This window comes from Indicator indicator, chromosome Z, assembly GCF_027791375.1.
Source record: "Indicator indicator isolate 239-I01 chromosome Z, UM_Iind_1.1, whole genome shotgun sequence".
Taxonomy (NCBI): domain Eukaryota; kingdom Metazoa; phylum Chordata; class Aves; order Piciformes; family Indicatoridae; genus Indicator; species Indicator indicator.
The window spans coordinates 12,264,461-12,279,779 of NC_072053.1; the positions used below are offsets into that span (position 1 = coordinate 12,264,461).

General features: G+C 40.3%; 1 protein-coding gene across 1 annotated transcript in view; it reads left to right on the forward strand.

Annotated features, from left to right (window-relative positions):
• The window catches only part of EPG5 (ectopic P-granules 5 autophagy tethering factor), a 67,105-nt gene that overhangs the window by 22,502 nt on the left and 29,284 nt on the right, over positions 1 to 15,319 (forward strand). Inside the window, exons 15-25 of the mRNA XM_054397245.1 lie at positions 1,168 to 1,287; positions 2,554 to 2,813; positions 4,813 to 4,953; positions 5,653 to 5,797; positions 6,588 to 6,785; positions 7,325 to 7,435; positions 8,861 to 8,980; positions 10,425 to 10,591; positions 10,789 to 11,016; positions 13,659 to 13,782; positions 14,669 to 14,810. Of these exons, the coding sequence (XP_054253220.1) occupies positions 1,168 to 1,287; positions 2,554 to 2,813; positions 4,813 to 4,953; positions 5,653 to 5,797; positions 6,588 to 6,785; positions 7,325 to 7,435; positions 8,861 to 8,980; positions 10,425 to 10,591; positions 10,789 to 11,016; positions 13,659 to 13,782; positions 14,669 to 14,810 (1,756 nt within the window). The remainder of the gene's footprint in view (positions 1 to 1,167; positions 1,288 to 2,553; positions 2,814 to 4,812; positions 4,954 to 5,652; positions 5,798 to 6,587; positions 6,786 to 7,324; positions 7,436 to 8,860; positions 8,981 to 10,424; positions 10,592 to 10,788; positions 11,017 to 13,658; positions 13,783 to 14,668; positions 14,811 to 15,319) is intronic.

Below are 15,319 nucleotides of genomic sequence, written 5' to 3' on the forward strand. Positions count from 1 at the left end.
GGAATATATTCCATAGAATGGATTACTGCAAGAGCTCCATCAGATCAGTTTCCAATCAGGGGTAAGAATGTTGCGTGTTTTTTTTTTTTTTTTTTTTTTTTTCCAGAAAGAAGCAAAAGTAGATTTGGGGAAAAATCCTGTTGCCTGTGTTCAGTGATCCATTTTAATGTTGTAATCTGTGAACTTAATCATGCTGAACTCTACTCTTTGTGCTGATATTTGTATGTGAAGATTACCCTGTTTCTTGATGATATGTGACAACAAAAGTATAGAGTAGGCAAAATTGTGAGATCCTTGATGTGCAATACCAGTGTCATATCTGTACCATTTCATATGGAGAAAAATAGTTCTTTAAGGGGTCAGAGGCATTATTGTGGTTTGATTGAAAAAAAAAAAAAAAAGTGCTATTTTTTGTGTTTGCTTTGGTTTTCAGAGGCAGGGTTTTCAGTTTCTGTTCTGTGTAACTTAAAATGCCTTTGGATTAATAGCTGTAAATCCTCCAAATGCACATGAGAAATGATTATCACAGAGTATCAGAGGTTGGAAGGGACCTCAAGAGATCATCAGGTCCAACCCCCCTGCCAAAGCAGGATCACCTAGGATAGTCTGCACAGGAACACATCCAAGTGGGTTTTGAAAGTCTCTAGAGAAGGAGACTCCACAACCCACTGGGCAGCCTGTTCCAGTGCTCTGTCACCCTCACTATAAAGAAGTTTCTCCTCATGTTGAGCTGAAATCTTCTATGTTCTAGTTTGAACCCATTGTTCCTTGTCCTATAACTGTGTACCACCGAAAAGAGCCTGGCCCCCTCCTCCTGACATCCACCCCTCAGATATTTATAGACATTGATCAGATCCCCTCTGTCTTCTCTTCTCCAGACTAAACAGCCCCATGTGTCCTCGTGGCTCTCTGTCGGATTCTTATGGGCACTTTTTTTCCAGAAACAATCTACTGGTGAGCTTTGTGTTGCCCAGTGTAAGCTCATTATTCTTCAAAGTTGGGCCAAAATTTTTCTTAACTGGCCAAGATACTGCGTTGGTATTACAACACAATCTCTTTCTGACTGTTCAAATTAAGGTTTATTTCCATGTAGTGCAACTGAATGATACAGTTGTAGAGACCTTATAAATGAGGCAAGACTTTGTGATACGATTCTGGTTTTAGCAGGATGCTCTTCATCTGGATCCAGCTGTCCATTCTGAAATTGCATTGATGGTCCTGGAAGCCTATCAGAAATATCTCTCCCAGAAACCATATGCTGGGCTGCTTTCTGAAAGCATAAAACAGGTATTTCTTCTTCAGAATTAAAGGAAATAGCTTATTGATAATTATAGGAAAACTGTTGTTTTCTTTCTCTTTTTGAAAGCTATGCTATCTTGATACTACTACAACTGCATAACAGACCAACTCTCAGCCTGTTTTTGTGCGTATAGACGTATTTGAAAGGACTGTTAGGCTTCTGTTGAAAATCTGTAGGGGAAATAGAAATTCTAAACTTATCCCACTTGTAGGTTTGCATTATTTTCCAGCCTGTAGTTGGGTAATTGCACACTGTTCTTGCAAAATTTCTTTACTGAACAGGAGTTGTCCAGTACTTGTTTAATGAAAGACTACTTACTGGTGAACTTAAGAGACACCCTTCTTGTTTCTCCAGCTCTTAGTCTTGTTCAAAAATTCAGTTTTAGAAGCTTGTCATTAGTGCTCAGTGCTGTGTTACCTGAACACCTTACCAACATTTATTACATTGATCTTTCCAGCACACTGGTGACTGAGGAAGGTATGGTTCCAAGGGATAGAATGGGAGTGGAAGGATAATAAGATCAAGGTTATACGTCCTGTTCGGGGTGTTCCTCGGTGTTTTGGTGTGTTTTTTTTTTTTAATATTGAATCCAAGATGTTTCTACTTATTTATTTAGAGCTTTTAGTATTGTGTTATGCTTTGTCTTCACAGTATTTCTTGTATGATGTGTTCTCCTGCCCTGCACTTTTTCCCCGGTCTTTTCTTCCCACTCTTTGAATGTCCCTTATTGTCTCTGCCCTGTTCTGATTTGCTTGTCTGCACCACCTAATCATGATCTGTTGTCTTGTGCCAGCTGATGAGTTCTCTTTTTAAGCCTATTTCAGCCTTGGTTGCCAGTTGTGTTGGTGAATACGTCTGGAATGGCATGATCTTGTGATTGAAATTTGAGAGAAGATAATGCTTAGGTTCTTGAACCCCCACTATTTTTAAATAGTAAAACCAAAATTTAATATGATACCAATACCTAGTTTTGAAAACATCAACTATGAAGTATATGTGGATAGGCTTTACCTAAAGCAAATGAGTGAGATGAAAGAAGTGGTGGAAATCAAAGCTACAGAAACCGAGTTTTCAGATAAATTGAACTGGTGGTGCTACATAGTGTGCCTAAAGAAAAACAACTGCCCTGATCTCATGTCAGAGTGTTGTGATAAAGGAAATTCATCCACGCTGATCCAAGTCCTAGACTAGTGCCATATATGCTGCAGTATAGCTGTGCTTCCCCTCATTCCTGTTCTGCTGCGTTGTTGCAGGTCTCCTACTTAGCCAGCATTGTTCGATACGGTGAAACACCAGAGACTTCCTTTAATCAGTGGGCATGGAGCTTGATTCTGAGGTTAAAGCTGCACAGAAATGACCGAGGCATGCAGCAGGGCTGGCCTGCAGTCCCTGTGTCTGACAGCGTGCTCGATATGACAGAGTCAGTCACGCTTCATCCCCTTCTGAAGGCTGTTAAAACAAGCATCCCTATTGGCTGTTATCTGGCACTGGCAATGACCACAGTAGGTCACAGGTAAGTCACAGAATCACAGAATGGTAGAACTTTGAAGGGACCTCTAGGCCAACTCCCCCCTGCTAAAGCAGGGTCAGCTAGAGTAGTTTTTCTAGGTTTGTGTCCAGACAGTTTTGTAATATCTTCGGAGGATTTGGAGCACCCTGCAACTCTCCACTCTGGTGGCTTTGGACAGATTTGTCTAGGAATTAAACGTGAGGGTAATTACCCCTTGCAGTTCAGTGGGGTGTGTGTGCTATTTGTGAGTTAGCATTTCCTATATACCAAGCAACGACAATGCTTAACAATGCTACACAGTCATACGAGCAAATAATTAATTGCTCTGTATGTAGAGTCCATGAAAGAGCATTAGTTCAAGGTAGAGCTTTAGCTGCTCTGAGTCTCTCTAGACAGCTGTTCCAGTACTCTATCATCCTGTTTGTGTGCCTTTTGCTATGCTCTCTGATGTTTGCCTTGGGTGGAAGGCCCCAGTGACTGAGCAGCCCATTTAATCGTGAACTGAGGGCTATTTATGTCTCTATACATATTGAAAGAATAAATTACTTCTGGTGCAAGCGATTGAGCAGTCTTTCAGACTGCAGTTTCAAGCAGTGTGTGGTTTCCATGGTTTTTGATAATTCTATTTTTTTGCCTTCTGCATGTTAGGGTCAAAATAGTAATAAGTAATAGTATTGAAATGGAGGGGTTAGCACTATTGCTATGAACAAGAGTATGTTTTAACCATGCACACTGAAAGGATTAATGTTGTACAGGTGATTTTTTTTCATCAGAGCTACAGAGAGCATCCAGAAAATAGTGGGGGAGAGAAAAATTCTTCATGCTGGTAATGATAAATAGTTAGCTTTATAGCCATGATAATGAACCTAATAGCCCAGACTGTGTTATACCATATTTTTTCTCCAGTTCTTTCAGATGGTTTGTAGGTAAATAATGTTCTTGGACATAATCAAATGTACTTGTTGATTAAGATACTGAGCCAAGTATAGGTTTATTTTCCTTGAATCTTGATGTCCTTAATTTTCTCTTACTCATATTCAGAATTTTGACTAACTGTTCTGCATATAATGTTGCTTTACTCCCAAAAGAGAAATTCTTGGCTTCTACCAGCCATTATTTGATGCCATAGATACATAGATGTTTCTTCAAAGCACTGAAGTAATTTGAGACTGATATGAAGGTGTTCTGGTTTGAGAGTGGAACTGTGCAATGAAAAAAGGAACCTCTTCTGTGTTTTGTTCCTTCCCTTCCATACCCACCCTGAATATTCTGGCCTCGTGAAGAAGATCCTTATCACGTGCAAAAGCTCAAGGGCAGTGATGTTCATGAGCAGTAGAAACAGAACTCTGCACTGTGTGCTGTTGACTTAACACAATATTTCATTTTCCTGATCTCAGAGTGGAGATAGCCTTAATATTTTACATCTTTTTCTAATATGCAACCTTCTTCTGTTAGCAAAACCTCATATAGAGCAATGTACCGAAAGAGATTCCTGGACAGTAAGATAGGACTGACCTCAGCTAACTTCAACCATCTAAGTACTTACTGTGAAGAAACCTCTGAGCTCCATCTATAAGTAGTGGAATTTTTTTTTTTTAAGAGCATCATCTCTCCTGAGGAGATACTAAAATTAGACAATATGAAAATCCCTCTACAGGCACTTCCTTTGCCTGAAGAGGGAGGCTTGTTGGCAAAGTTAGGCAAGAACACAGAGTTTTAAATTGATTAATTGAAACTTGGTGTATGAAGACCCCCACATCTCCAGTGATTATTTTGGAAGATGGGACACAAACCTCTAGAAGGGCAGGAAATTCTTACTGTATCTATCAGGAATGACTTCTATGGCTGAATTTAAAAGCTCTGTGAATTTAGTTGCTTATGATGTCAAAGATGAAATGGTAGGAATGTCTTTATATCTCAGTCCACAATAAAATTCCAGCATCTTGTCTCTCTACTGATAGTCAGTGTTTTTTCCTTTATTGTTGTGTCCTTTTTTTGACAGCATTGAGAAGTTCTGTGGAGAAGGGATCCCTCTTTTGGGTGTGCTCATCAAGTCCAGATATCTGAGAACAGTAGTCCATGTGCTGGATAAAATTTTACCCTTATTTTATTCTTGCCAGTATTACCTCCTGAAGAATGAACAGTAAGCGTTATATGTTCCTGATACATTTCTTGACAAAGAACAATCAAAGTTGATCTAAACTGTGAAATTTATCTGGCTTCATTCTGGGTTTTGCATCCACTGAGAATGATGCAGATGATAGGAAAGTACATCTGGTTTATGTGCCTAGATACTTTTGACAGTGACTCATTGAGAAAATAGGTGTGGAAGTGTGTCCTACTGACATCACATGTACAGTTGTCCCTGATGCTGCTGCTGTGCCACAGAAGTGGTCTTCAGACAGCTGTATTTGCTCATAGCTGTTATCTTTAGATAAGTGAGGAGGACAAGCAATTTAACTCTGTACCTACTGGTAAGCTGAGCAACAGCTGGGAGTGTGTCCTGGTCAGTTAGTAATGATGCTGGGGTGCTTTTGACTTAGACCACCTGGCAGGCTCCCTTACAATTTCTGGGCTAGATTTTGGTGCTGATATGAGTCAGAAACTGTATTCTGTTCTGATGACCTGCCTTAAATTACATTCTGGTGTGAACTGCTCATAGGGTGTCTATGACGTGTTTAGAATGGAGCACTTAAATCTGAAGCATGGTTGTGACTCAAAATTCTTGTATATGAATGTCACCAGTGCTGTTGAGCTATTTCAAATTATCTAGAAACACTTTTTCTGTTTGTTATGCAGTAGGATAAATTTTAGAATAAATTTCATTTCTTGACATCCCTAGGTTTTTATCTTATATCCAACTGTTCCTTCACCTGGATAGTGGAGTCCCTCAAGGCATGACCCAGCAGGTTACCCAAAAAGTAACACAGCACTTGACAGGAGTGAGCTATGGGGAAAATGTTAAGCTGCTCAGTAGTATGATACAGGTAAGAAGATTATTTGAAAAAACAAATGTTAAAACTAGGTCAGCTTTATTTGACTGACTTACTGTTTAGGTTAGAAGGAATACTGAATTGGGCAGCTCTACAGCCACAGAGTAACCCTGCGTCAAGCAAGAGCAGTTGGATCTGGGTTCCTGAAATACTTCTTGTTAAACTTGCTGAAATCTAACAATGCATGTGACACTGAACATAACAGTATGTGCCTTCCAGACATTTTGAAAATGCATTTTCTAATACTACGTCAAAAATGCTTAAAGAAGAGAATGTAATACGCAGCACTACTTTTTCACTTCTATTAGTTGAGGAAAGTAGCAGATATGTTCATGTTTGAAAGCTTTGTTAGTGTATGGCTGTGTTAGGAAAAAAATGTTCCTGTGTCAGGAAACTGTGATATTTCTTCTAAGTGCAGAGAGCCCAGGAACCAGGGCCCTAACTAATGTAAAGACTGGAGGAAAACAGACCTACTCTGGAAAGTGCCCTTGCAGGAAGAACAGGCTGCACTTCATAAATAGGTGACATTTATGCCTGCAGGGTCACAGGGGTCCTGCTTATTGCTTCTGTGTGTGGGTATTGCTGATTGCACAAGATGTTCAGCTTTCCATGCTGTAGAATTTGTAGAAATCTGGAGATGGGAAATGATGAAGCTGTTTTTATTTAGGCAGTGGAGAGCATCATTGTAAATTATTTAAAGCTAAATTAAAAACTTCTTCAGTAAATTCTTAAGCTTTAACTGAAGCTGCTATCTCTTGAATAATTTTACCCTTTAATTTGGTAGACTCACATTTTTCTAAGTGACCAGCCAAATGGAGTGGGGCCAGCTGCAGTACTGGAGTTCTGGGTTCAGGTCCTCACCAGCCAGCAGCTGTGGCACAGGGATTGGGCAACACTTTTCTTGCTGGATGACTTGTGTAAGGCTGCTTTTCAGTACAGTCAAGAAGACTGTGTGCAGAAGCTGCTTTACCAACAACACAAGGTAAGTAGGTGTGGTGCATTTGTGTTACTATTGAATATATGATCAGTTCATGTGTTGCTCATTAAATTTTGATGTGAATATGTTTTCCTGAATGCAACAAGAACAGTCCTGATGAGGAGTGATAATGGAATTATCCGTTTTGTTTCTGAGTAGGTCATTATAAATGAAATGTCTGATATTTTACAAGTAGAATAATTAAAAACTATTTGGCACACAGGTTTAATTTACATGAGTTCTGTCATAGTATTTTAGTTTGTGGTTTTTACATTTCAAATTCTTGGGAGTGTATTTAGAAGAAAAATAGAGCTTTCCGTCCTGAAACAAGAGACACTGTCACTGCAACAGAATCTATTCACAAAAAAAATAAAGAAATGCAGTACAAGCAGGCATTTCAGTGGTGGCTGGCTGAGCTAAGGTTGGGAAGTAGCAATGTCAGACAGAAGGGAACCTGGATGAAGGTAGAGTGACGTACCTGCAGCTTGTAAATCATCTGTTGGGCAGCTTACAAAAAAACACAAATGGGTTTTGTTTCTGTGCAGAATGCTTTGGGCTATCATTGTGACAAAGGTCTGCTGTCCTCACTTGTTAGCTGGATCGTGGCAGGCAATGTGACGCCTTCCTTTGTTGAGGGCAATGCCAATTCCTCTCAGGTAAGTGGTATGATGATGTTGTATGAACAACCCTGGGATAAGTGTGGTGGTTTGAGCTCTAAGTTTAGGAGCTCAAATGATAATAGATACAAATTCCTCACCCTGCCCCTCTCCCTTTTTTCTCAGCAGGGTGGAGAGAGAGAAGAAAGGAAAAAAAAAGAAAAGGGGTAGGGAAAAGGGAAAGAAAAAAATTCGTGAAAGAAATATTCTGAAGTCGGTTTGGAAGTAGGAGGAGTAAATTTTTTTCTGTTTTCACAAAAGGGAAAGGAAAAAAAATTAATTTTTTACATCTATCTATCTATCTATATATATCAGTAACGGGGGAGGGGTTCACAGAGGTGAGGGATGAGGGTAAATGGGAAGAAAAATATACAAAACCAAGCCTGGATGGCCTTGTGTTCCCCTGGATGTCGGTGGATTCAGTTGAGAGAGAGAGAAAGGGCCCCAGCCACGTGGTCCGGTGCAGGAGACAGTGACAGCAACAGCAGCAGGAAGTCCTCTCGAGCAGACGAGGCAGGAAAAAGAGACGAGCAGCAAGATATCCCCCCTTTTATACGCTTGCTGGACAGGAAGGGGAAGTGGAATAGACCACCTCTGAGTCAGGGGACCACCTTCTCCCAGCAGGGGAGGGGCCAAGACCTCCCCAGATTAAATTTCTTTTGTCCACCTGGGGCTGGGTTCTTCTCAGCCCCACCCAGGATGGGTGTGCCCCAGCACAATAAGCAATATACAGGTGTCTCTTTTTGCAAGTTTTGTGGTTTTTTTTCCCCCCCCTCATTTTTCTATCATCGTGCGTTTGAATTTTATTGAAATAAAATCCTGATTTAGGTGAAGAGAACACTGAGTTTGGTACACTAAAGGAAACATGGATATTTCACAGAGAGATTGTGCCTGACCTGTGTTCAAGAATCCATAAAACAGGATTTAATAAGATTTCTTTTAATCTTTTATGATTCTCAATGAGAGAATATGTAAGCCCTGACATGTCTATTAGATCAGTCTTTATCTGATAAATATTTTGAATACTAGTTGCTTTCTGTCACCGTAAGCAAGTTCCCAATTTGAGCAAAAGGCAAAAACCGAAAACACTCAGTACCCTGCAGGACACTGGAGACATGTAGTGCAGATGGGAGAAAGGCAATCTTATTTTACTGGTTTTGAGCAGCTTGTTTCCTACAGAACTCTGGATAATTCTGTCAGTTGTCCCTGGTTTTCCTCTTCTTTTCCGAGGCTGTACAAGATAAAAAGGGGGAATTTGAATGTAGATAAGGATAAAACTGGTTTTCAGTTTTCTTGTTGAGGTATGATACTGCTTTTGCAACTTCGTAACGAGAATCTGGCAAAGGCACAATTCTCGTAAGAAAACAGGAAACTTCCTGGTCTGACTCCTGCCATTTCTTCATCTGTGGTTAATGTGTTGTACAGGTCTGGTTTTCGTGGGTGGTGTTAAATATGGAGTCAATGTTTGAAGAAGATTCACAGCTTCGCAGGGTCGTGGAGGCAGAGTTGGTTATTAATGCTTCAACTCCTGATCAGGCTTTGAAGGTGAGAGATCTGTTGATCTGCATCCTTGGTGATGCAGGGTGACTCAGGGTGAAATTTTCTTTTGTTTTTGAACACGTAAACCACCATGCAACTATGTGCTTTTCAGTACAGCATTATTTCTAGAAAAAATCAGTTACTAATGAGCTCTCCTACACATTTTTGTCAGTCATCTGAATGCTTCACAATCTTTGGATTTTTTTCTATATTGTTGGCATGGAGAGTGCAGGTATTTTTTATTTTACAAGTGGGAAAATGTCTATATTTCAAAGAGTTTCTGAAATGATCTGGATTTTGCACAAGTCTGGTGTTTGTTTGGTTTTTGGAATGATTTTCCAAGACTTTCACAACTGTTTAGGTCACTGCCTTAACAAGGCCCTTAGTCAGGTGTGCTTTAAGCTGCGTTGCAGCATGTTTTAGGTTCTTTGTCCAAATTCAGTTAGAAATTCTGGACTGAGGAAAGTGCAAACCAAAGTTGTCCAGTCTTAAAGGATAACTTTTCACTCATCCTTCAGCTCAAAAGTTTCAGTTCAAAGTATTCTAGAAGCTCCATGAAAATAGGTTTGCATGTTCTGTGCCCAGTTTCCTCCAGTTCCTCTGTGTCAGACACAGTCCATGGGAAATTGGCTTGGAGCTTTTGATTGATTTAGTGGGTCCATGTAGTAGTGTTCCATGTTGCTAGTGCAGAGTCCTGCTGCTTATATTTTGCTTTGGCTTTGTTCTGCTTTTGCAAAAAGAAAAAAATAATTTCCTTCTGTATTCTTTCTTCACATTAGTTTCATGTGATGTTTTTAGATTTTTAAATAGGGCTGTATGGAATGTAGTCTGAAAAATGCTAAAAGTAGCATGTTGTAGGATCCTGTGTCCTCACATGGCTTATTTGTACTGGCTGGAACTTGCTGTGTGCTTCGCTATCGCAGCTTTGTTCTCAACACTGGTCTTATGGAAGTTAACCAGGAACCTCTGCCTCTGTGAGGAAGAGCAGCAATTAACTAACCATTAAGCAGTGGCTCATTTGTGGGATTATGGAAGGCCAGGTTGGAGCAGCCTGACTTGATAGAAATATCCCTGCCCATGGCAGGAGGGTTGAAACTAGATGGTCTTTAAGGTCCCTTCCAATTCAGATCTTTCTGTGATTGTGTTAGGCTTGCATTGGAGCCTTCATGCTATTTTTTTTTCTATTACTTTTTTTTAATTTTGAAAATTTTTAATTTTTAAAATTTATTTTTCTATTTTTTAAAGTGTTGAGTGTGTACCACTGCTTTCTAACAGCTGTCCAACTACCTGAGCAGCTCTCCTCTAAGACCTGTAACAGATGAACGTTTTCAAAGTTTTCTGCTGAGTTACTGCTGGGTTTTTGTGCTGTGTTAATCTGTTAAGTTAAACTGTGATAGCTTGTTACAGGGAACTGCAGCAAAGCACTTGTCTAACAATGTTGTTTTTGCAGAAAGCACAGACTCAGCTGAAGCTGCCCATTGTACCTTCTCTTCAGAGGCTCATGATTTACCGCTGGGCTCACCAGGCTCTTGCCACCCCTGCTGATCATCCTCTCATGCCACTAATCTGGCAGAAATTCTTCCTCCTTTACCTTCACCGACCAGGACCACAGTATGGGTGAGTCGGATAACAAGGGCTCTAATGGATTAGCAAGTACTAATTACCTTCCACTGTCAGTAAAATTGAGTGTTTTACTCTGACTGCACCTGAAAGCAGCAGGTACCAGCAATTTATCTGAAGAGTCAATTTATTTGCAGAGATGCTGGCTTTACACATGCAACAAGGCTTTGTTGTGCTTTTTTGTTCATTTTTAGATTACCTGTGGATGGCTGTATTGGAAGATATTTTTTCCAGAGTACAGCTCATGCTACCTTACTAAATGAAATGAAGCAGCGCTTAATAGAGGTAGCAGACTTCCACCATGCTGCCAGTAAAGCACTCAGAGTAGAGAGTCCTGCAGAGGACAGAGACACCTCACCAGAGAAGGTGAACTGCTCACCAGATTACCTGACTTCACCAGAACTGCATAAGGAACTTGTCAGGTAAAAAAAGCCTGCTCAGTACAAAGCATGGTCTTAATGGTAGGACATGTGAAAGGATGTGACTTTTGGCTCACCTAAACATACTGCAGGAACTTGTGTACACAGATATAGTCAGGCCTCTTCCTCGGTTGATAAAACTTGTTCTGTTTGAGAGAGGGCTGATTTTGCTACTGAAACATTGCTGATAGACATGCTGCTCCCCTTAGGGGAGAGCTTTTGTGTTTCTTAAGTAATAGTATCCCCATGCTGGTAAAACACTTGTTCAGATATATCTGCTACTGGTATTTACATCATTAGCATATAAATGTTACATGCTACTTTGTGTACCATAGATTGAGGCCTAGATACATGTCTCAGTAAGATTACTTCATCAGGGGATTTACTAGAGTCATCAACACATGCTTTAATTAGCTCAGTTTATGCAGTTATGGTACTAAAGCTGAGCTGTGCCAAATCTGTTCTGTGCCATTTTGGAAGCTGATGTGTCTGCCTAACCAAAGCCTTAGCACAAGACTGTTGCCTTGTGTTGGACTAGACTAAGGAGATGGTCACTCACCGTACCTCAGCTGATGAATGCAGCTCATGAATGCTCCCTTTTGTAAGGGATGGTAAGTTCCAAGAGCAGGATACCTCTTGCACACTGAAACTAATTGTGCTGTTCCCAACTTTGTCGTGTTACATGGAGAGTTTATCTGAGAAGTCTACCTTAGATGTTTGCAGTATTAAAGTATCTGAATATTCCCAGAAACTAGTGAAAGGATTATTTGCAAAGAATCCCTTGTTCAGAGGATTTGGCAATACGAGATCTGAGCTTCTTTTAAGTTCTTCCTCCTCGGCCAGCAATCAATAGGTACAATGCAAACAAACAAAGGAGGTCATGTTATCAAATCCAACCATAACCTAGCATCTGGCTGTGCACAACTGTTATACCATGTCCTAAGCACCTCATCCAGATGTCTTTTAAACCCCTCCAGGGAAGGTGACTCTACTACTTCCCTGGGCAACCTGTTCCAATGCCTGATGATCCTTTTGGTGAAGAAATTTATCCTAATATGTAATCTAAACCTCCCCTGGTGCAACTTAAGTCCAATTCCTCTTGTCCTATCACTTGTTACCAGGGAGAAGAAGCCAGGTGCCACATCCCTACAACCTCCTTTCAGGTAGTTGTAGAGTGCGATGAGGTCTCCCCTCAGCCTTCTTTTCTCCAGGCTGAACAACCCCAGTGCACTCACCTGGTTCTCTCAGGACTTGAGTTCAAGAACCCTCACTAACCTCATTACTCCACCACCCCAATGCCCTTCCAGTATTGAGTGGCCCAAAACTGAACGCAGTACTCAAGATGTGGCCTCACCAGTGCTAAGTACAGGGCCATGATCACTTCCCTGATCCTCCTGGCCATGCTTTTGTTGATACAGGTCAGGATGCTGTTGGCCTTCCTGGCTACCTGAGCATACTGCTGGCTCATGTTCAGCTGGCTGTTGACCAGTACCCAGATCCATTTCTGCTAAGCAAATTTCCAGCCACTCAGCTCGAAGCCTGTATTATTGCACGGGGTTGTTGTGACCAAAGTGCTGGACTGAGCACTTGGCCTTGTTAAATGTCATACCGTTGGCCTCAATTTATCAATCCAGCCTGTTCGTATCCCTTTGCAGAGACTTTCTTGTCTCCAGCCCATCAACATTTCTACCCATCTTGGTGTCATCTGCAAACTTAGTGAGGGGGCACTTGATCCCCTTGTTGTGGTCATCAATAAAGATGTTAAATAGAACTGGCCCCAGTAGTGAGCCCTGGGGAACACCACTTGTGACAAACTACCAGCTGGGTTTAACTTCATTCACCACCACTCATTTTTGAAAAATAATGCATAAATGTGCCATGAGTGTAACAATAAATGCTTTCAGCTTTTCATTCAGAGGAATTTCCCACTCCAATGTAAAACCACACTGTTGCACAGCCAAGTAAATCAGGAAGTTTAATGGCCATCTAGAAAGGGGGGGAAGTACTGGTAAGAGTTCATGGAACTAAACAACTTCAATGTTTTCAGTGATGACACTGATACATAAAATAGAAATTTCCTAGTGATATTAAATACTACAGTGTGAAGATTTGATGGCATTCTAGTTCTTCCATGTTAGCTAAATAGTATCATTATAGAATGATGCCAGTTGAAGAAAGATAATATTTCTTTTAAAGTAGTGCTAGCAGAGGAGGAAATGAGAATAAAGTAGCAGCAAATTGGACTTTGAAAAGAAATCTTAAATGTCTTTTGATCTTTTGGTCCTTTGGTCTTTTGAATGTGGTTATGGATGAGGGTTACCTGACATAAGAGACTATTCCAGACATGGGTCATGTGCTAATTGACAAATGTTTTCCTTTTCAAAATTTGTCCTATTACTTTTTGTAATTGCCTTTCATATTTTTCTAAAGAGATTGTTTCCACTGCTGGTCTTTGAACTGACACTTAGTAAACTAGTTACAAAGCATCTCAAACATCTGCCTTTTGAGCTGTGTCACCTTGTAGCACTGTTTATTGCCTTAACTCTAAGCCTTAGAATGACACTGATAGATAATACACGTTATGCGTATATTAAAGGAGGCATTGATTTAATTTTCTTCCTTTTTTTGTTTTTTTTCATTTTCAGGCTTTGCAATGTGTTTGTTTTATGGCTGGAAGAAGAGAGTTTCCAGAAAGGAGACACATACATTCCTTCTTTACCAAAGCAGTATGATGCACATAGACTTGCTAAAGTCATGCAGAATCAACAGGTGAAGTCCTGATTTGGCTATCTGGCAATCTAGGATCCAAAATTCATGTCACTTGATAAAACGGGTCCTCTGAATTAGTGAGATTCTTGATGTCACTGGTCTTAATATGTGTATAGTGTGTATACACTACTTTCACAGCTCTTTTTTTCCTAAAAATATGGTGATACCCAAACTTGTGTTTGAGTAAAGACCCACTATTAGGTTTCTTGCATGTCTTGATGAGAACACAGACCCTTATTCTGTGCTGTTCTGTAATTCTTTTTATGTTTAAAGGTAGTTTTAGAGAATTATTGAAGTTAGAACTTAAAGTGACAAGACTGGAAGCTGAGATCTGTTCATATTGGTAGTCTGTAATATGTCAGGTTCAAATATAAGGTAGTGGGAAATGTATATTTTTCTGTCCACTAAGCCTGAAATATTAACATAATTTAAAAACCTGTGAGAGGGGAGATTTTGGAAAGACATTTTCTCCTGCTTGCTTTGTTTTCTTGTTTGTGTCCCCCAGTGTATGGGACCACTGGAAATGCAGCCTGCCTTAGCTTGATTATGTGGCTAATGATGCCATAATGTCTGTCTTGTTTATTAGGAAAAAAGTTTTAATAATCTGCACCCTTTCTCTTTGATTTGTTGGAAATCATGCAGTGTGTTCTTCTCAGATTTTTTCTTTAAGTGTCACAAATAATTTTGAGTGGCTTGTCTGTATATGTGATAAAAATTTATGCAGCTTTTTTCTTCAGCATATGGTTGGATTTTTTTCTCTAGTAGTAATTTTTCCCATGACTTAAAACCCCAGGGTTTTATTTCAGTTCTCCATCTACCGGAATAGAGGCACAGTGTATGGTACTGACCAAAGTGGAAATGATAATGCAATTCTTTTGTGCTTTAGGATTTGTGGATGGAGTATGTCAATGTTGAACTTGTACACCATGAGTTTCAGGAAGCTCTAAACCTTTGGCTGCAGGTTCAGCTTGAGTCACATAGCACCTGTATTTCTGCAGGGCAAACAGATTTCACCAACCGCTTATCAGGTAAGAGATAATGATATCGTTAATGAAAGTAGGCCAGAAAGAGTTTATCATGTTCTGATTTCTTTAGAAACAGTGATGCCTGTGAATAAAGATGTTAATACAGTTTGTTTTATATGGGTATAGTATTTTCATAGAATCACAGAATAGTTTGGCTTGGAAGGGGACCATAAAGACCATCTACTTCTGTGGGCAGGGACACCTCCTACTAGACCAGCTTGCCCAAAGCCCCATCCAACCTGGCCTTCTCTGGGCAGGCTGTTCCAGTGTCTCACCACCCCAAGAATGTTTTCCTTGCATCTACTCTAAGCCTGTTCTCTTTCAGTGTAAAGCCATTACCCTTGTCCTATTGCTACATCCCCACACACAAAATTTTCATGGTGTTTTCACTAAGATGCTCATGTGAAAGGCTAGCATCCATGTGTTTGGCTTCAGGTTTGCCACATCACAGAACAGCAGGTCATGTGCTTTGTGGATGAGATCCCTGAAGGTTCCTCTGCATAGAGCATATT